Source organism: Rhagoletis pomonella, unplaced genomic scaffold (assembly GCF_013731165.1).
Source record: "Rhagoletis pomonella isolate Grant_MI unplaced genomic scaffold, Rhpom_1.0 Rhpom_scaffold_00006, whole genome shotgun sequence".
Lineage (NCBI taxonomy): Eukaryota > Metazoa > Arthropoda > Insecta > Diptera > Tephritidae > Rhagoletis > Rhagoletis pomonella.
Genome location: NW_023458560.1, coordinates 33,625,994 through 33,647,853, shown reverse-complemented (window position 1 = coordinate 33,647,853; position 21,860 = coordinate 33,625,994). Strand labels below are relative to the sequence as shown.

Genomic DNA, 21,860 nt, shown 5'->3' with positions numbered 1-21,860 from the left:
AAAAAAAATTGCGGTTTTACCACCGGAATTATAAAATGTACAACATTTTAAGATTCCGCCAAAAATACGTGAGTTGCACCAATTTAAAACATCTCAAAAAATTTTATTATTTTGATTATTTTTTTTTTAAGTTTTTTGCAGTCCTTTTCAGCTAAAACTCTTCAGTCATCTGAGGTAACTTTTTGGAAAAAATATTTTTTAAAACTAATTTTGTTTATAAAAAAATCGATTTTTGTAGGTATTTTCAAATCTGTCTAACTCATGCAAATCTTAGTCTCAAAATATAATAGCTTTTATAAATCTGGTGCGAAACCGCATTTTTTTATTGAGACACCCTAATGCGCGTATGTATGTCAAATATTGTATGCATGGCGAGTGATGCACCCTAATGTACTTGCATACATATCCATTTATGCACACCAGACTGAACATTCACACATACCAAGAAATTTCCGCAAGTCGCACAAGCAGGAAGGGCAACATGAAGAAGGCCTTTTCACACAGAATATTTGTGAGTGTGCAACTCACAAGCTACCTATCGTAGCCACACCCGTTTTCTTTAAAACCCGCATGTACTAATGCGGTACTTGCATTCATGCAGTGACGTATGCACACATTTGAATATGGCATGACAAATGCAGTAAAAACTGAGCAATGGAAATAGAAAAGAATGCAAAAATAAAAAATGAATTTTGAGTGCAATCTTGCGAATACCTATGTATTTAGTGGAAAGTTCTACAAGACTTCATGATAACACACCTTATTCCGGATAGAATTTAGTTTACTTATAGCGCAATATTTTTTCTTTGGGATATAATTTCGCCATAAACTTCTGTTATAAACCTGTCCGTCTGCGGCTGCCTTCTTCCGCTATTCAAAGTCGAAGTATAATATCCTTCAAAAAGGATTTCAAGCACGTCTATTTATAAGGATATCCGATATGCTCACATAAATCAAGAGCAGAAGTTGTTATGCGGAATCCCTAACCTCTCTGCGTACCTTCCGATGGCACCATGGCCTGTGCAGTAGGTCCACGGCTGCAGCTAAGTCCCTCTGCTCAGCATGGACCTTTCGACCTTTTCTCGTTCAATTTCGGCCACATAAGTGCAAGTGGTGAGACTAACCCACCTTCAGGGCTGTGAAAGTGGAGCGGATTAACCCTCTCTTCCAATTTCTCGTTGCCTGATATTCTGCGGTGCCCCGGCACCTATACAGAAGTGAAGAGCAGATTGCTCAGACAAGACGCCCGCTACCCTTTCCCCGTATGGCAGCAGACGCTGTAATGGTCGGATAGGCGATATGATTTTTTCAACACCAGTTGGGCTGAGCAGACTGCACCTCCTAACCTGCTCTCTAGTTTCGAACTATCGGTGTATAAGTGGAGTGATCTGTTTTCCTCAGGAGCCACTTGGAATAGAAATTCTATACCTCTTTGTGAAGTTTTAAGCATAGTTCACAGTAATCCGTGCACGGTATGTCGATATTTTTGAGAATTGCGGTGTTGCTTCTGAGTGTCTCTCCGGGCGCTTAGTTCCCGCAGCCTCAAGGCGGCACACCTCGCTAATTAAATTTTTTCTTAATTTTTTTTTTTATTGACAGAATATTGAGTAGGACACACTCTACTACTACTACTACAATGCCTCCGAACGGAGTGGTGGGTAGAGCTCTATAAATGCAGGGTATCGTAATCACTTCCAGCTTTTGAAATGCTTACGTTGTTGACTAATTTTTGGGACTTGTCCACCAAACTAATAGCAAATTTCACGAAAGCAATTTAAGTGAAAAATTATTTTACCTTTTTTCATTTTATATGGAAATTGATAGAAAATAAAAGTTCATAAGACTACGTAGAGCAAAATATATAGCCCTAACAACCACAGTGAATAGCCAATTCATGATGTTAGGAAACAGCCCCCAGCTCCCTGCAGAGGTCTATCGTTGCCTTCTTAACTCGCTTTTGTATATTTTGTAAGTGTTGCGGATGGCAGGGAGCTATAGTGAGGGGGTTTTGTACGTCCTGCCAAAGAGCACCAGGTTAGCTTTGTCTGGGTTAACTCCCAAGCCATTTTCCCTGGTTCATCTTTCAAATAATCTTAGTGCATCCTGTGAGATCTCACACACATTTTGTGGACATTTTTCACTTTTCCATTTTTTTCCACCGCTAGGTCGTACGTATACGCAATTACCTTAGAGTAGAGATGGGTACGGGACTATATATTCAATCCCGATTCCAGCCATCCTGAAATTAAATTTTTAAGTCCCGAACTCGCCTATCCCGACGATTCGAAATCAGTACCGTGCATCCCGCGGGTACTGACATCCCGCGCCCATCTCTACCTTAGAGCCTCCCTCCTTTGCCAGGGCAGATAAGGGGAGACGTATGCTCCGCTCGCACGACCCTGCCTACTAGCAGCCGGCATACGAGTTAGAATAGCTGTAAGTGTATGCTCAGACTTGTTGGAGCTGACGAGACTGCCCGTTTGTTTGCAACCGATTCCCCGAAGAAGGATTCAATCAGTCGCTCCATTATCTTGAGCTGGAATGATGATAGACGAATGGGTCTAAAATACTAGGATTTAACGTAAGAAGTTCTTCCCCAATTGGGGATGAAAATAAATTTTGACCTTTGCTAAATCTCGGGAATGTAATTAAGAGTAAGAACTTCCTTAAAAATAGCATGCAACCATTTTGACTTTAACTACAAAGATTGCTGCAGCTGAATCGTAGAAACACAGCCCGCGGTTTTGGAAGCTTTGCAGGTTTTGAGCTGATCTACCATAACTGACTGACCGTCACCTATGAGCGGCTATTTAGTGCCTGAGCAGTGGCGCCTGGAAAGCGCGTGCTCCGAAGAAAGTCCAGAGATTCGTACCCAGTTTCCGTCCGTGTCAGCGAACCTCTCTGAGCCTAGAACTGTCTGATACAGATTCCACAGCACTTAAAAATCTGCTATTAGCCTTCTATCAAATTTTGATAAAGCTGCGTCAAATTTTGACAAAAATGGAAAGATTGAATTTGGTCGGTCAATAATTTTTTTTTGCATATAAATCTATCACGAAATGCGAGAAAAGGCTTGATAAATGTAGAGTTTTGCAATTGGCGCGGGTTGCTTTGTACACTTTCTGGCTGTAATGTTGTTTTCGTGGCTTCGCACGGTGGGAAAAAAATGAAGAAAATTCGAGCCACGCGGCAATTTAAATGGTGTAGCCACTAAAGTTCGGCTAATCACTTTCAAAGGTGATATATTTTATAGGTATTAGAAGTGCGGAAAATATGGAATTTGTCAAGGCTTATATTTGCACCTGAAGACAAACCATTAGCATTAAAGACCCCTAACACAATAACACTAATTTACAAGAAATCTGATCTGTGGCACTTGGCCATCATGTCACCATTTTGTTCCATTCCATTTCAATGTATACTCGCCCTTACTGGAAACCGTTTTATTTACCGTTGTATATTCACTTCAGTGGAAGATCAACGACTCTAAATTAAGAATTTAAATTTATTAATTCGATTTTCATGAATTTCTTCTTCAAGTAAAATATGAATGCATCTAAAATTTCAGTCTACCGACTTATGTACAATAAAATGATCGAAAAAAGGAGTACAGGAGTGGGAGCAGCACGCCTTATTAATAGTCACACATCAGTTTACTCATAAGTACACATGTGTGAGTGACTGCATTAAGTTTATAAGCCTGACAGTAACCTGCCACGTCTGCATTTGTACGAAAGTATGTATACATATGTATGTGCATAAATACCTAAGTACACAAGTATATATTGTAAGTATGTAATATGCTATACGCAAGGGGGAGTAACACTTCCACAACGAAGAAGTAAGCAAGCAAAAAATACTTACATACAAACAAATACAATAATGCCATAAGCCAAAAGTGAAAATAGCAGTCGAGTGCGGTGCTAATGGTAGCACTCGGCAACTGTGCTGCTTGCTGGCTGGTTGAAAATTTCATGGATAATGGATATGCGAGTGTGTATGATAAACGAAACGAATAGCAGCAGCCGCAGCAGCAAAGAAACAACAAGGAATTAATATGTGACAGTGAAACACTGCAGTAGTGATCGATGCCAAAGCGGTGGTGTGGCTATTTTTAAATTGATGAATTACAGCTGGCGTAAATATGCACCGCCTTAGCATATGAGTGCGTGCGTGCGTGCGTTTGCATGAAAATGAATATGTACTGCCGTAAGGTGTTCACGAAAATAGCAGCGCGACGTATTGACACGTTTTTTAAATAAAAGTTTAGTTAATTCTACAACAAAAACCAAGTAAATCAAAGTTTCAAATTTTATACAAAATTTAGCAAAACATTTTCATACAAAATTTAATATATATTCAAAATCATAATTTAATCGTTCAAATTGGATTTAGGAATATTTTTCCAGTAAATTTAGCCGTTATTTTTGAATTTTTGTTTTTTGGAAAAATTTTTATTTTGTCGAGCATATTGTGGGTCTTCACATTTGCCTAGTTATCAGGTTATGTGGTTAAAAATTATTACTCTGTAGTGTATTTTATTTTATTAAGCCGAAAAACAATAACCACATAACCAGATAACCTGATAACCAGACAGGTGTGAACACGTTCGGAGCACGTTGGGGCTAAAAAATATTAAATTCTATGATGCAATGATCAGATCGACTCAAATGACGTTGATGTAGCGAATTCTATAGACTTGTTTAGTGACCCTCGTATAAAGCATGCTAAATTTTTTTATAGAAGAAAATGCCTAGCACCGTCAATAAAAAAAAAAAAATTTGTAAAAATCAACGCAAATTCATACCCACTTTAAGCTTCCATTTTATTGTACTAAAATTTAATGGACATATTTAAAAAAAAAAACTTAGAAATTTCGGTGAAAATTAGTTGAAATTTTATATTTATGTAATTTTTGTTAGAAAGATGGAAACTTCCATGTATATTTCTTGTTGTAGAACTAACTAAATTTTTATAAAAAAAATAATAAATTAAAATTAAATAAAAGGAAAATTAATTTTCAATAAGTCGCGTTGCTATTTTCGAGAACACTGCAGTGTATATGTGTGCATGCGTGCGGTCGTAGCCGCCTGAACGCATTGAATACTTGGATGTTACAAAATTACATTTTTTAAACATATATATATATTTTTTTGCAAATTAAATTATGTATAGGTACTCATGTTATACACAATAGAGGCTCCCCGCCACTCTTACTACAGCTTAGGCGGCATTTGATGCTTTGAGCGTTTCTTCCGCCTTTGAGAGGCGCTATGCGCACTACGCATCGATTCTCTCGTAATTTAATCTGCTCGTGCGTACCGCCGCAGACAACAATAACAACTAAAAGCATGCACCTACATAAGTAGATACTTATACACATACATACATATTTGCAAATATTAGCCACCACCTTCACTTCTATGGTTGCTAATTGCACAACCGATAAATCGCGCAATGCTGGTCGCCTGACAGACTGAATATCCGCCTGCATCACCATTCACTTCCATATTCATCAAAGACGGCGCTAAACTATGTACGTTGAATGCCATGAGTAACAGTCGCCATGAGTGGTTAGTTAAACTTCCAAATACTTTCACGTTGAAAGCTTATGCTAAAATTTAACGCATTCCCTGTTTAATGGCCGTTGTTTAATGATCAATAAATTTAAATGTGCAACACGCGTCGTACTAACTACTTAACCTTAAAAAATTGGTATGAAAAAAATGTACAAATTTCGATAGTGTTCATAGTAAGTATGGCATATAGCAAAAGTTACAATGTTGCGCGCTTGCGCTGTTTCATAGCGTAGTGGAGAAGGGTTAATAGTCACTAAGTTTTTTTTGTCACAATTTGTCATCATGCCGGAAATGAGGGTTTTTAAGTACACACATATACAAACATTAGAGTGGTCCAACATTTTTTCCCAGATAACCGGGCACCCCCTCAGTTGTTTTCGTTCTGGTATTTATAATATCAATACATACCAACTTTCAACTTTCTGTTCTACCAAATACAGAGTGCTTAATGACCTTGAAATACGCTAGTGAATCCTTTAGAAACTTACAAACATATTGGCGATTTTTTTATAAAAAGCAACTGTTGCCATGATAACTGAAGCTGGTAATATTTTTTTAGCTAATTTAAATTTGAAATGTTCTTAGGTTACTTAGCCAATTTTCTGGTTAATATACAGTCAGAGTCAAACGCTAGTATACACCTTGTTCTAATATAATATTTATAATTTTTTTATGAAAATATGTACTATAGTTAATTCTACAACATAAACCATGTAAATCAAAGTTACACACTTTTTATCAAATTCACAAAAATTCAAAAAACTGTCCTCAAAATTAAAAACTTTTGTTCAGAATTTTTAGAAAATTTTTTAGTATGCAGTTTTGTGGCCCATTTTAGTACAACAAAGAGCAAGTTTCATTTGGCTACATATTACCGTTGATTTTTTTAGAATTTTGTTTATGGAGGGTGTTGCGCATTTCTTTCCATATAAAAATAAATTTTGATCATGCGTTATAGGAAGAAAATGTGCAACAACCGCCACAAAAAAAAATTCTAAAAAATCAGCGGTAATTTTTCGTTAAGCGTCTTGAAACTTGCACTTTGTTGTACTAAAATTGAATGGGCTACAAAACTGCATATTCAAAAATTTTCTAAAAATTCTGACTAAAAAGTTTGAAATTTTGAGGATATTTTTTTTTTTACTTTTTGTGAATTTATAAAATGTGTGAAACTTTGATTTAAATGGATTATTTTATAGAATGAACTATGTTAAAAAAAAATTTAATTTTCATGTATACTAAGTTTTGACTCTGACTGTATCTACATAATACTTCTAGAGTAAGAGATAAACATTTCATGAACATCCTCGAAATTTATACTTAGAAACGTAAAATTTGGTGCCAGCACCTCCTAATGCAAGAGGAAAAATTTCGAAAGGTGCCCCCAACCATTTCTCGGAAACATTTTTTTTTTATCACCCTATATAATTGTTCTGCGTTATGTATGCGCCAGTTGCAATGCGTGCCCGGACCGAGATTGGATTATTATTATTTCCTGTTCTCCAATTTGAAAACCTCGGAGGACGAAGATTTTCGAGTGAAGAAGAAATAAAGGCGGCAAAAGACGATCATTTCGAAAACAAAGAAGGCGAATATTTTACACTAGTTTAAAAGCCCCTTATGATTATATAGAAAATAAAAATATTATATATTCCTATCGGCTATTTTAATACCTAAGGCGTCGAGATCACTTTTTCAGTTACATAAAACAATTTTTAGCTAACTAAAAACTGTTCGAACCTTTCCTCGAAATAATTGATATTATTGAATTTCTTACCGAACTTTCAAAATGTGTGCGACATTTACTTTTGAGATTTGGTTTTACGACTTTTCGAGTTGCTCTTTGAAGCGGCAAAACTGTTTGGATTATTATTTTAATAAAAAAGGAAGAGTTTACGTTAATTACTAATACTATTCGGATAAAAATTAGCAGCAATCAAATTTTAGGTTCATTTATTGAGTTAATGTATGTATTAGGTCGGGTCAATTTGTATGGGAGATTTTTTCGACTATGCGCACAGAAGCATTTTACATGCCAATCTAATCAAATGCGCCGAAGAAACATGCGTCTAAAATCAGTTTGGAGTTTGCCAAATTGTGAAAATAGGTTTCTTAGCATCTTGGCTTACTTAGCGACGTAAAGAAGTGCTTAAATTTGGTACTGTAAGGGGTTTTTGATATGAGAAATCCATTTCCGCGCTTATATTTTTCTTAAAACTTCCACTAGAGGGCGCAACAGTGAAAATTTTCTTCGAAACCTATTTTCGAAATTTGGCAAAGTCCAAATTGATTTTCGACCTATGGTTTCTTAGGTAAATTGGCTTAGAATTACAAGTGGAATCCTCCTATGCTATACGGGCATAGAAAAAAAAATCACCCGCCCTAATGTACATATGCATGTACATAGTTACCTTCAGATACTTTATACGCCTAGACTAATAGCTAAATCAAGAACAAAGTACAGAACAACTTACTGTACAATCTCCACAAATAGTTGAATGGGATTCTACGTCACTTACACTTAGTTACTTCGCTATTTATGTATACATATTTACATTATATGTATGCAAATGCACGATTATTCTAGTATTTCATAATTTTCATGTCACGCGCACTACTTACTGTGGGAGGCAATGACCCTACAAACAATGAAGTATGTAGTTACTGATAAGATACTATGTCTTTCTAATGCTTACAGCCTCGACAAATAGTTGAAAATAATTTTGCCTAAATATTTAACTAAGAGAATTTATAAATAACCGAAAACGCACACTGTGCATCACAAAAGTCTGCGCTGGATTATGAACTTCCTTGACATTGAATTAATCAAAAGTTTAGTGTTGACGAAGGGAAAATACTACTTTCAGCTTAAAGTACAGCGATAAGGGACAAAAAATTAAATAAATTTTAGTTCATTTTTGAATAAAAAATAACTGATTTTGTAACATAACTATAGAGCGTAGGTATGGTATACTTTAAGACAGTTTTTATTTTTCAGATTGCTTTTTTTTTAAATTCTCTCACTTTTCTTATTTAATGCACAAAGTAACATATTTATATTATACTACATATGTATATCTTTCCCAAAGTTTCTCATATTTACCAAACGTTTTGCTTGCTTGCTACGTGAGTAAATACACGAGTGCGATATTTGACGGTTAAAGCGCGGGATGCCAACTGAAGGTTTTTTCTATACCACAAAACAAAGGGAGTTTTTTTTGCAAACTATGAAATTGACGTCAACCATTTTTGGGGGTAAATATTTGTAAATGGAACTACATAAGGTGTTTGTTAAAAAAATATTTAGAAATAGTAAACAATATTTTTGTTATAAGTATGCATCGTCAGGTGAATAAAAAAGGAAAAAGAAAGTAGTAAAAAATAATAAAGCTGTTACGGAAGTTAGCATTTAGCTAAGAGCAGTGTGTAAATACTAGGGCTGGGAGTTCAATCCGCATTTTTTTAATATCCGAATAATCCGGACATTTGAATATCTGATTATAAAATTCAAACATCCGGATATCCGCATAACAAAATGAATGGATATTAATCGGATATCCGGATAAAAAAATATAACGGATATTAACCAGATATTTGGATAACAAAGTAGAACAGATACCTGGATAACAACATTAGAGGATATTAACCGGTTATTCAAATACCAATATATGTGACCTGGTCTACGAAAAGGGAGCTTACGTGCGAAAACTAGTTTTCTGTGAAAAAGCCGTTAAAAGTAAGCAACTCGTTTCGTTTACTCGTTTTTACTCTTCTTTCTCTACATTTTTAGTACACTTCTAAGGGCCGTTTTCTAATGTAAGCAGCAAAGTTGCCGTTACTAACAGGGCAGATAAATTGTTCCTCACTTTAAAGTGTTTTCGTTGTCTTATCTTACCTGTAAAAATAAATTTGTTATTCCGTAGAGTGAAACTTCACTACATTTCCGAGAGTGAAACTTCACTACATTCGTCATAAAATTTCAAAGGTTGGCAATGCAACATAAGCAAATATAGAGCAAGAGCAACTGCTAGCAAAAACCAAAACCTTGGTTGAAATATCTAATATATCTGACTCATGAACCAAAACCAAACCAAAATTTAAAGTTGGGTACAAATTTTAAAGGTTGCATCGGGTGAGCAACAGTTTATCGATTCGAGAAATTAATGCGCTGATGAGAAAACGAAAACTCGTATATCGAGACGATAAAGTGGCCGGTAAACTAAAGGTTGGATGAGAAAACGGCCCTAAGCAAGTTAGGATTTTCTGCTTTTAACCACGTGAAAAAGCATCTCATCTTCCATCCGAATCAACCAAAAAGTGAAAATTGATTTTTTGACACCTAAGCCCCCTTTCCGTAGACCAGGTCACATATAACGGATATTAACTGGATATACGGCTAACAAGAATAAGTAACGGATATCAACCGGATATCCAGAAAACAAAATAGAACCGATGTTAACAACAAAAAAAAAACGAATATTAACCGTATTTAATTCGTATCGAATATCCATGCATATATACATTAAGGTGGTAAAAAAGTTAAAGTCCGAATTTTAATGTCGCATCCGCTAGGATTGTTCTATACCGAAAAAATATACCGCCGCTTTTTAAAAGTTGGTTAATTTTGTATAAAGCATTTCTTTAATTTCTTAAAGTTTTTAATTTTCTTTTATAATCAAAAAATAAAAGTGTTGTAAACAAAGTTTCAAAGTATGTATGTATCTAGCTACTCAAAAAACAGATTGTAAAACAAAGTTTTTTTAAATTTCATTAAACTTTTTTCTGAATGGTAAAAACATTCTTTAAACAAAATTTGCAAAAACTAGGTTCAAATGAAACTACTTAAAAGAGATTAAAAAATTTAAATTAATAAAAAATTATATTTGTATTAATCATTTTGTGTATAAAAATATTTTTTTTTGTTAAAATCTTAGCAAAATACAAAAACTATATTTTTTTTTTAATTAATAAGTAATAACATTAAAAAATCTTCAGATAAAAAAATAATTAAATAAAAAATTTATTAATTAAAAAATTATTATTATATCGAAGAAAGTGCACAACTTGGAACTTGCATCTCATCATACTGAAATTAAATTGGCTATAAAAGTGTATGCCCGAAAATTTTCTAAAAAATCTGATTAAAAAATTTAAAATTTTGATAGCAAATTTTTGACATTGGTTGAATTTTCGCCAATTTCGCATTTATTGACAAATTGACTTGATTTCATCATGATTTATTTATGACTTACGAATGTGCCGTAAATTATGATAATGTGAACATGCTTTATAAAATACTTTTTTGTTTAAAATTTTTGAATCGCTAATATGGAAACCCCGAAAATGACGGTGTTTGAAAAAATCATGTTAGTTTTTTCTTTGTGTGATTTAAGCTTCTTTGACAAGTTGACCCCAGTCGCCAAATAATGATTAATTGATTAAGATATAGGGTATGTTTTTCTTAAAACAAATTGTAAAATACGATATTAAAATTAAACAAAAAAATAGCATGCATAGAAATCTACTAAAGTTCATCAACTTCAGCGAACCACCAGAAAACATGCGCAGTAAAAAATCTTTTTATATGAAAACTATGCCAGCAAACAATTTTTGTACTCAACAAAAGCCAGCCAACCGCTGCCACCGCCCCAGTCAGTTAGCAACTGAAATATTCGTCTCTCGACATTGTAGGTAAGTAGTTTTGCAGATTTTCGCAAACAAAGAGTAAAAGAGTTTGCGCACTTTTGCCAACTCGCACAGGCGACAACAACGATCGCAAAATTCTCCAAATTGAAGTCACAGAGAGAGTGGGCAATAAACTTGTTGCTCGCAAGTGCGCAAGCAACTAGCCAACAATGTGTATATGTAGTTAGACCATTCGTGTGTGGTTAAAAGTTTATTTATACTCATACGTTTTCCAGCATTTCTTATGTATATTCGGCTGCGTTGGACAAAAATTACTCATACTTAATACGTATAAGTGTGACTTGTGCACTTGCTAAATACGTACACGCGCAAACATTGCTTTCTTATAAGTCATTTTTCATTTTTCAGTTTTGTAAAGTAGTTGGTGGCTTTTGTTGCACACCATCGCACAAAATACCGACTACATAACAAGCTATAGTAGTAGGCAACACCAACTGTTAATAGTCATTATGATGATACAGTCGTGTATATGTATATACATATGTATATGGGGCGTTCCATACCAAAACGGACGGGGTTCACACTTCATGTGTTTGATTTGTTTCAAATTTTTAGGGTTGATAAACCTAAATAATAAACATATATGAAATTTGAGCTTGATTAATACATTTTTAAAGACTTTACAGCACAAAAACAAATCAAATTCTTTGAAAAAAAAAAATAGGTTTTGAAAATATGCCATCTCACAAAAAAAAATTTAAAAATCACAATGGTACCTCTGAGTATTGCGCAATATTTTAGTATAGTATTATGGGGTGCACTCTACAATAATTTGAGTAATGCATTTTTTTTACACCAAACTTGAGTAAAATGAGTACATTACGAATTTACAAATTTTTTATTTTTTTAATTTCAGTATGCAGTTTTGTAGCCCATTAAATTTTAGTACTGTCAAATCGCTTAAAACTTGCACTTTATTCTACTGGGCTACAAAACTGCATACTCAAAAAAATTCGAAAAAAAATTTAAAAAATTTGTAAATTTGTAATATACTCACTTTACTCAACTTTGGTGTAAAAAAAATTCATAACTCAAATTATTGTAGAGTGCACCCCGTAATACACTGAACCAAAAATCCATCTTCGGATCAAAGAAAAACATTCCTTACTTTAAGGCCGAAAATTCTTCCGAATGGAATGTGTAAAAACGTACACGAAAATATGGAACCGTGGATGTAATCTATCATTTTGAAGAAATGTTGGGCATGAAAAGAGGATAAAACTTCTTTAGTGCTTTTGATTGCTGTTTTTATTCAATTAAGAGAAGTGTTTTTTTGGGTGTACTATACTTAAATATTGCGCTATACAGAGAGCATTGTGATTTTTAAAATTTTTTTTGAGATGGCATATTTTCAAAAGCTATTTTTTTTTATCAAAAGATTTGTATGTGAACAATTTTTCAAGAAAAAAAATCTAAAAAATATTTCTTTTCATACAGAATTTTGATGTGTGTATGTGTGTTTTTTTTTCAAATTTTTTCTCGATCGATTTGTTTTTGTTTTTGTGAACCCCGTCCAGTTTGATATGGAACGCCCCATATATGTACATATGCACATACATAGATATGTACATACATAGTTGGACGAGAGGAGCAGGCATTGCGAAGTGGCAAGTAAGTTAGTATAAGACGAGGCAACAAAGTTAACTTAAAGAAAAATAAAATAGTAAATAAAAATTAAAGAAATTATTCAGTCCCCATTGCATGGCTGGCAGCCACGGTGGCATTCACTGCAACACAAATATGCATGTACGTATGTATGTATGTGATGTGTATATGTAGTTAGCCGGCAAAATGAACAACATGAACATCATCCGCAACACCGGTATTATTAACCAACACTAGTGCAACCATCGCCAGCAAATGCAACTTGAACAGAAACACCGGCAAGCGATCGGCACCTCAAGTCGCGCAGACTCAAATGCACCTCCAGCAAGAGCAATAACAACAGCAACAAGTATTTTTTCGTATGCGATATAGACGTGCTACACGAATACAGCAGCCGGCGATTTCACAGCTGTTTATTTGTTGCTTTTTTGTTGTACATATTTTTATTTTTCTAATTTTTTGCCTCTTTTTATTATTTCTTTAGTTACAGACTGCCTTCAAGCTGTTCAATTCAATTACTTTGGCAGCCGACTTTTCCAGACAGCAATCAAAGCGTCTGCGGCAGACATTTATGTGAAGAAATCTATGGCTGTTGTTCGGATTTTAATTTATGAGGGAGAGCATGTTACGCTAATAAAATATATACATACATACATATAGTCGCGTCAAAAATAATAGGGACACGAAATTTTAACCAGTTTTGGCTATTCGTATTCTTTTATTCGTAGTATTTATAAAAATACAGCTCATTATCTAACAAAAACCATATAAGTCCAAATTTCAAACTTTCTGGAAAATTTAGAAAATCTTACAAGAAAAATTCAACAAAAACAAACTTTTTATTAAGATTTTTAGAAAATTTTTAAGTTCTATATTTCATAGCCCATTAAATTCTAGCTTAATAAAGTGCGAGTTTCAAGTGGCTAAGAATTATTTTTTTCATTTTCTTCCATACAAAGTATATAAAATTTTTTTTTATAAGAAAATAACACCATCTGCAGAACAATTGTCAAAAATCAACGCGATCCTTATTGAGATAGAATTTATTGGGGTATAAAACTGCATACTTAAAATTTTTCTAAATTTTTTTATAAAAAGTTTAATGGAAAATTTTTAACATTTTTCTACAAAGTTTGAAATTTAAACTTATATGGGTTTGTTAGGTTTGTTTTTTTTTAGGTAATTAGCTGTATTTTTATAAAACAAAACAATGATAAATAGTAAAAACCGGAAAAATTATGTGTCCTTATTATTTTTCACACAACTGTACATTCACACAGAAGTACGTAAATATGTATGTATGTATGCTCATAGATATTCATACGTGATCATAATTTTGAAACCAAAGGTTAGCCAAAGTAAATTTGAAGTGTAATAGTTTAATATATGGAAAGCCAAGTTTGCTTGCGGCTCAGGCGTTCGACGTGGAAAATTTTCCTAGGCAAAGAAAATATTAATAAATAAATGTCGATAGGAAACGAATCATTAAAGTGTCAGGTTTGGTTCTATTTTTTTCTTGTACAAAAACAACTATCTACTCACAATCAAGTATTGGAAAGTTAAAGCAGAGGTTTATTGAACTGTTAATTTTTAATTAAGAATAATGTAGAATAATATATTTGACTCAAAGTTTCGAGCTTTTAAAATTAGAGCATACAATTGCATTATTGTTGGACAACCAGGTTCTGTGTTTGGGAACCGCCAAGTAAAAATGAAAAATTCGAAAAAGCCTGGGTGTAAGACCCCATTCTTAGCACTTGGTAAAAATTCGCTACTGGATTTACGGTAGAAGACTTCGCCGCTAGGTACTGTCGTTCACGCCGGCGAGCGCGTGTCTCGGCTCAATTCTTATCAACTTCTCTCTCATTTTCGCTCACACACAGACGTACGAGAAAAACGAGGCTGTGGTATTAAATAAACAAGAAAGAGATATTTATTTAATATAGCCATCGGAAAATTCAGCCTCCAAGACGAAAAACCGATAACGGACTGAGGCTGATCCGACATCTCGGCGACCCTGACATGGTAGTCTATGGCACGGACTACGTTTCAGCATGAGAAGATCCATTAAGCGAAGTGACTGTCTGCAGATCCAAGGACGATAAATCAAATCGACAATTTTGTGACAGGCTGAGTACAGGCTTCCGTTGTTTTAGATGACCATTTGCACGACCCGAGAACCAAAAAAATTTAGACCACATTTGGTGGGCAGCCAAGTTACTCAGTGAAGTAGCAGTAAAAAAATTGCGCCCAGCAATTCAAGAGAGTTTTAAATTGTGTTGAAAATTTGCTGAATTCTTATAATTTTTGTACAAAGTTTGAAATGTGTTTGTTGTTTAACCGACTTTCCGATGATCTAGAGACTTGAAGCTTCACAGTTGGCTCAGAACCCGATGGAATTGCCATACGAAAGATGAATTAATCCGATAGGTGGCGCAGGAGTCGATATATTTGAAAACCCCGTATTTGTAATTTACAACGTACATACTAATTTCATGAAAAGAAATAACTCCATAAAAAGTTTGCCGTAAAAATTTTTGTTTTTACTACATATTAACTTATTTTAATTTAAGTTTAGTAAAATGTTTAGATTTTATTGTTTTAAAAAGGAAATAAATTATTAATGGAAATTTTTTCATTTAATTTTTAGATACTTAATTTAGTGCCTTTTCCTTTGTATTTTTTTCTATTTTTAATTTAATTTTTAAATTTTATTGTTTTAAAAAGGAAAATATTTTTTTTTTATTAATGGAAATATTTTTTTTTTATTAATGGAAATATTTTTTTTCACTTCATTTTTTGAAACTAATCTTTTTCTATATTTTTTTTCTTTTCTCTAATTTTATATATTTTTTATTTTTTTTTTAATTTAAGTTTTTAGATGTTATTTTTTCATTTTATTATTATTTTTTTCTTTTTTTAATTCAAACTTCTTAAATTTTTAAATGTTTTTTTTTTATTTTATTTAATTTTTCTTTTTTTAATTAAAATTTTCTTAAATTATTAGATTTTACTGTTTTAAAAAGAATCTTTTCTTAATTTGATTTAAATTTTAGCAACTAATTTTTTTTAAATAAATTTTTTTATTTAATTTTTAGTTTTTATTGCTTTAAAAGAAAAACATTTGTTTTATTTAATTTGATTTTTAGAAAACTTTCACACATTTCTCTTTCATGAATATCTGTTTGAAAATTGCTGACCTACTCCACCCATTGGCATCGACTTTCCCCATAAGTTAATTATGTTGCCTGTATTCCAGAGAGCTCGATCTGCATAGAATGCCTTAAGGTTCCTAGCGATTTATAGTTTTGAAACTAAGTATTACATCCTTCCTAAACAATATAAAATATTGAAATTTTTTTCACGCAATCGCCGAAATATTAGAGGGCCAAATAGCTTTTTATACACATACAATCACAGTCAAATGTAAATTTACACGTTGCCCTAAAATAATATTTACAATTACTTTCACGAAAAATTTTCTTCTTTAATTATTTATGAAAATATGGTTCATTCTATAACATATACCATAAAAATCAAAATTTCACACTTTTAACAAAGCTCAAAAAAATTCAAAAAAATTTCATCCAAATTTCAAAATGTTTTTTCAGAATTTCTAGAAAATTGCAAGTTCAAGTCGCTAGAGATTACCGTTGATTTTTTTAGATTTTTTTTTTTGGGAGGGTGTTGCGCATTTTCTTCCATACAAAAATAGATTTTGATCCACAAAAAACAGTTCTAAAAAATCAACGGAAATTTCTTGCGACTTGACACTTGCACTTTGTTTACTAAAATTAAACTAAAACTGCATACTAGAAAATTTTCTATTCTAATTCTGACTAAAAAGTTTAAAACTTTGAGGACATTTTTTTGTGAATTTATAAAATGTGTGAAATTTTGATTTACATGGTTTATGTTAAAAAATGAACTACATATCTATATTTCATAAATAATTAATGAAGAAAATTTTCATGAAAATAATTGTGAATACTATATGTATTAGAAAAAGGTGTATATCGTCGATGTTTTTGCAAAACCAACCGCCTATCTTACGGCACTCAAATTTTACAGGAGAGCGAAAACGCGGTTTATTCTTTGAAGGCAACGCCTTGATAGGCGGTATTTTCTCTAGCTATTATTTTACAAATCTGTTATTTTAATAACGATTAAACGATTTTTATGCATAAATCTCGATGCCTGGAGTTCAGGTTACCAAATCTAATTTTTTCCGCATCGGCGGTTTTTGCAAAAATATCAACGATATCTACTTACATTTGACACTGACTGTATATAGTCCGACGGTAAGGTGGGCGTACCACAGTTATAAAAAATCGGATATGAAAAAATCAAGTAGACACTAATTCAACGAAAAATGCTGACTCACCTTTCAGTCTCTGTTTCTGCATTCGGTTGTGTTTGTGGTGTCTGCTGTTGCTGTTGTGGTAGCTGTTGCAATTGTTGTTGTACTTGCTGTTGTTGTTGTTGTTGCTGCTGCTGTGGCTGTGACTGCGACTGCGCCTGTGCTTGTTGTTCGTCGGTTGTTGTTGCAGCTGGCTGCGGCGTATTTGCGCCAGCAATATTGTTGCTATTGTCATTGGCATTAGCACTCGCATTGTTCAAGTTATTAGCGCTAGGCAGTTGTTGCTGCTGCTTTTGTTGTTGTTGTTGTTGTTGTTGTTGCAATTGCAATGTTTCATTATTTGTATTCGCGATTGTTGCTGGATTACTAATTTGGGTATTGTCAAGCGACAATGGTTGTTGTTGTTGCTGCTGTTGTTGTGGTTGTTGTTGTTGTTGTTGCTGCTGCTGCTGATGTGCTTGTATTGTAGCCGCAAGCACCTTTGGATCGGCAATCGTTGGCGGCGCACTCTGCTGCAGCTGTTGTTGTTGCTGATCGCCGGCGTGCTGCTGCTGTTGCAACTCATAGTTTGCCATTTGCAGCGGCATCGTTTGACCAGCTGGCGCAGATTGTTGGTGTTGATACTGCGGTGGATGTGACTGCTGCTGCTGCTGTGGCTGCGGCTGTGATTGCGGTTGCGACTGTGGCTGTTGTTGTTGCTGGAACTGTTGGGTTGTTTGTGGTTGCTGCTGTTGTTGTTGTTGTTGTTGCTGAACAGCGACACCATCGATCTGCGATGTCGGTGCGGAGACGGATTGAGGCTGTTGTTGTGGCGGAAGTTGCATATCGTTGGCTATTATTTGCGAAGTAGAAGGCTGATGTTGCTGTTGCTGTTGTTGCTGCTGCGGCTGCGGCTGTTGTGTAGGTGCAGCTTGGAAGTTCTGTTGTTGTTGGCTATATACGTCACTTTGTGGCTGCTGCTGCTGCTGTTGAGCAACATATGTTGTTGGCATTTTTTGTTGTTGTTGTTGCTGCTGTTGCTGAGCAGCCGCTTCGACCTGTTGCATGCTTGTTGCATCATTGTTGTTATCACTTGGATTGACAACATTGCCACTGTCAAACTGTAAATTGCTGGGAAGTGTTTGCGGTTGTTGTTGCTGTTGCTGTTGTTGTAATGGTGGTGGCACATAAACGGTGCCAGCCTCTTCAGAGGCTGCTATCGCCTCTTCTTGCTTCTTCAGTTGCTGCAACGATTGCTGCAATTGCTGTGCAGCAACAGTGGCATAGTCCATGGGCAATGTTTGGCCATGTGCCACTTCCTGCACGGCTGCGCCACCATCCGTATTATTTCCACTCCCATTATCCGCGTACACTTGCTGTGGCTGTTGCTGTTGTTGTTGTTCCGGCTGTTGCTGCTGTTGTGATGCTGCCTGAGCCTGCTGTGAACCGGCAGTATCGGATACAAATTGTTGCATGCCATGCACCACTGTGGCCGGAGCCGTAGCAATTCCCGCTGGCGCAGACATTTGCTGCTGCAATTGTTGTGCCGGCGTAACTGCGCCACCAGCACCGCCGCCACCGCCACCGCCACCGCCACCGGTACCTTCATTAAAATTCCAGTTACCATCAGTCGCTGCGCCACCGCCAGTAGTCAGCTGCAAACTATTGCCAACCGCATCCACATGATTCTCGAGCAGCTGTGCAGCGCCCGTACCAATTATCATACTTTGCGTAGTTTTCGCCGGTTCGCCGCTATTGCCGTTACCCGACTCGGAGGAACCAGTCTTTTCATTATTGTTGCCACCGCCGCCCTCCTTACCGCCGGTGCCCACAGTTGAGTGATCGAGATAGTCCATACACATCCAACGTCCACGACGAAATGGCTCAGTCGACTCGATCTTAACCACCTTGAAACGCTCGCTGCGGTGCTGCGTCTCCTTTATGTCATCCTTTTTCTTGCTGCCACCTGGCGTTACAGCTGCACTCACCACATTTATAATGTTGTCCGAGACATTAACCTGCACATTTTGTATGGTCTGACCGAGCGACGGACCAATGGGATCCACCACAACAAGTCCATACTGTGAGCTGGTCGGTATCACCGGTGCTGTAGTGCTCAATGCATTATTGGAGAAATACACCTCCTCTTTAGAGAATGTATCCTCGGACATTGAAGGCGTCTCGTTATCGAGATCGGTGACACGACTATTGTCATCTGTATGAGATTCATCCAAGTCGTCGGCTGACTCATCACCATTGTCGGAATTCACTTTGGGATGTCCGACAGTCACGGAAGTAATCTGAAACGATGAGGTCGTCTTTGGTTTTCTGCTTGGCTGTGAAGCGGCAGTTGTATGATGCTGATTGCCGCCAGCGCCACCCCCACCGGCGCCGTGCCCATGACTGTGATGACTGCGGCTAGTGTTGGTGCTGGCCGAACTGCTGCCACCACCTCCACCACCGCCACCATTGTTATTCGGCGAAGTGACTTTCGTCGATGTCGATGCTGTGGTGGCTGTTGACTGTGGTGCAACCGAAGTGCTCGAACTGGAACTATTTTGGGTTGTGTTCGAGTGAATGCTGCTGTTGCTGGTCGCTTTCGAAAGATTCGGAGTGGACGAATTAGTGGCCGAGCTATCGCCACCTCCATCACGACCACGAGCGCCAGCACCACCACCACCACCGGCGCTACCACTAGTGCTACCAGTAGCTGAAACGTTCAGACGCAAACTTTCACTGGTGCGACGTTGTATAGCATTTGTGGTATTGCCACCACTATTAGCACCTGTGGAAGCCGAATGGTGATGATGGTTCATAGCGCTGTTCCCATGGTGATGGTGAAGCGACGAATGGTGAGCGCTTTGTGGATGATAATGATGATGGTGTGGGTGATGTTTGTCGCTTGTGCTGGTGGATTTCGTGCCACTAACACTGCCACCGCCGCCGCCGCCGCCGCCGCCAACGGCATTTGCATTTGTAAGCGATGTCATTTTAGTCAGGGGTGGCTTCTTAATCGATGTGGTGCTGACGGCACGTATGGGAGCGTGTGACTGTATGGTGTTGCGGCGTTGCGCTGCTATGGAGTTGCTCTTGAACATATCCGAGAATTGATGATGATCCATTATGGTAAGCGTATGTCCTTGCTGGGTCTGCGCTTGGTTCGTGTGCTGATGCTGATTCTGATTCTGATTCTGTTGCTGGTTGCTGAGGTTGTGTTGGTGTGTATGTGAGTGCGAATGCGAATGGTGGTTAGTGTTGGGTATAACAACTGTTTGGGTGTCTTCGGGCGATGAAGCGGAATTATTCTCTTGTGGCGGTGTTGTGGGCGATGTCGTCGACGAAGGGGGAGGAGGTGCCTGATCTTGTTGCGGCGACTGCGGCTGTTGTTGTTGCTGCTGTCCTTGCTGCTGATGTTGCGATTGCTGACCCGAATCTTCCGTGGCGGTCTGATTCTCGGCCATAATCGGGTTTTTCAGGGTACGCAATGTCTTTAGCAGATAATCCAGGACGAATGATTTTTGTAGAAATTCAACGGTGTTTAGAAGTAAAAATTTTGTCAAAATTTTTATTTTTACGATTAATTAGTGCTTAGTTTTAAGCGTTGTTTTATTGAATTTGTGTTTAGTTAAATTTCACCTATTTTCACTTAAGATTACAGCTTAACTACTCGTACTATTAAATTGTATGCATTTTAACATTTATTTTAGATTATTACGTTTTAATTAATTTTATTATATTTATATTTATTTAGCACTATATGTAAAACACAGACTACTTTTTTATAAGATTTCCACTTTCACGTATACGATTCTTCCAGGTTTTCTTCGATTTTTTTTTCTTTGTTACGTGTCGCGTTGGTTCGATACGCCACACGCGCGTTTTTTTTGCAACTGATTCTGCTGTTGCTGCTCTTCACACACTTTTTATCACTTCAATTTTTTTTTGCGGCTTTCAGCCGCTGGCATTCACTGGTACACTGACGTATCCAGTATCACCAAATTGACTGATCCGTGTGGCACTTTTGCGATTTTCACAAATACCATTTGTTGCTTGCGCAGCACAGGTTTTGTGATTTTCGTAATAGTTTTTATCTCGTATTGTTGTTGTTGTTGTTTTTTTATTTGCGTTTATTATTAGTTTTATTAGTGTTGCTGATGAGGTCGCGGTCAGCGGCAACTGCTTTAAACGTAGAAACAAATTTTTAAATTAATTTTAATTGAATTTGATCATCACTACAGAGTAGGTATGCATGTATGTATGTGTATGTGCGTTGCGTTTCATGATAATAGATCAGCATAACATTAGAGCGTATACTTTACTTTAAGAGATTACAATTAAAAGATTTTTAATAGAATTACTTTTTGTAAAATTTGAAAATTACACCGTCTAACAGTCGTTGGTCTGGTCGAATATTCATAAAAAATTAATTTTTACAGACTTCTCGAAATAAATTTTGCGGTCTCAATATGGATCCAGAAAAAATAATATTTTTACTTTTTGTCAGAAATGCTAAACCAAGTATGTGTAAATATTGAAAATAAAAGGAAATTAGAAACTTTCAGACAAATTTTTTTTTTATTTTTTTTTTTACTTCAGCCGAATTTTTGCCGCCAAATTTTCAGAAAATCATT

At 35.8% G+C, this 21,860-nt stretch overlaps 3 protein-coding genes across 4 annotated transcripts in view; all 3 read right to left on the bottom strand.

Annotated features, from left to right (window-relative positions):
* Nucleotides 1-17,605, bottom strand: part of LOC118740617 (solute carrier organic anion transporter family member 74D) — an 833,870-nt gene extending 816,265 nt beyond the window's left edge. The window contains 1 exon segment of the mRNA XM_036472222.1: nucleotides 17,275-17,605. Coding sequence (XP_036328115.1) covers nucleotides 17,275-17,503 — 229 coding nt within the window. The 5' untranslated portion in view covers nucleotides 17,504-17,605.
* LOC118741876 (protein bunched, class 2/F/G isoform-like) lies at nucleotides 17,587-20,690 on the bottom strand. Its single transcript, XM_036473852.1, has 3 exons — nucleotides 18,288-20,690; nucleotides 17,692-18,215; nucleotides 17,587-17,608 (listed from the first exon to the last, which is right to left on the bottom strand). Exons 1-3 carry the CDS (start codon nucleotides 20,688-20,690, stop codon nucleotides 17,587-17,589), a joined length of 2,949 nt encoding a protein of 982 aa, XP_036329745.1.
* A 116-nt stretch (nucleotides 20,691-20,806) lies between these two features.
* LOC118740614 overlaps nucleotides 20,807-21,860 on the bottom strand; it is a 6,586-nt gene continuing 5,532 nt past the window's right edge. The window contains exon 2 of one of the 2 annotated variants that reach the window (XM_036472217.1): nucleotides 20,807-21,408. The gene's annotated coding sequence lies outside the window, so the exon portion shown is untranslated. The remainder of the gene's footprint in view (nucleotides 21,409-21,860) is intronic. The other variant, XM_036472219.1, reaches the window with a different exon arrangement.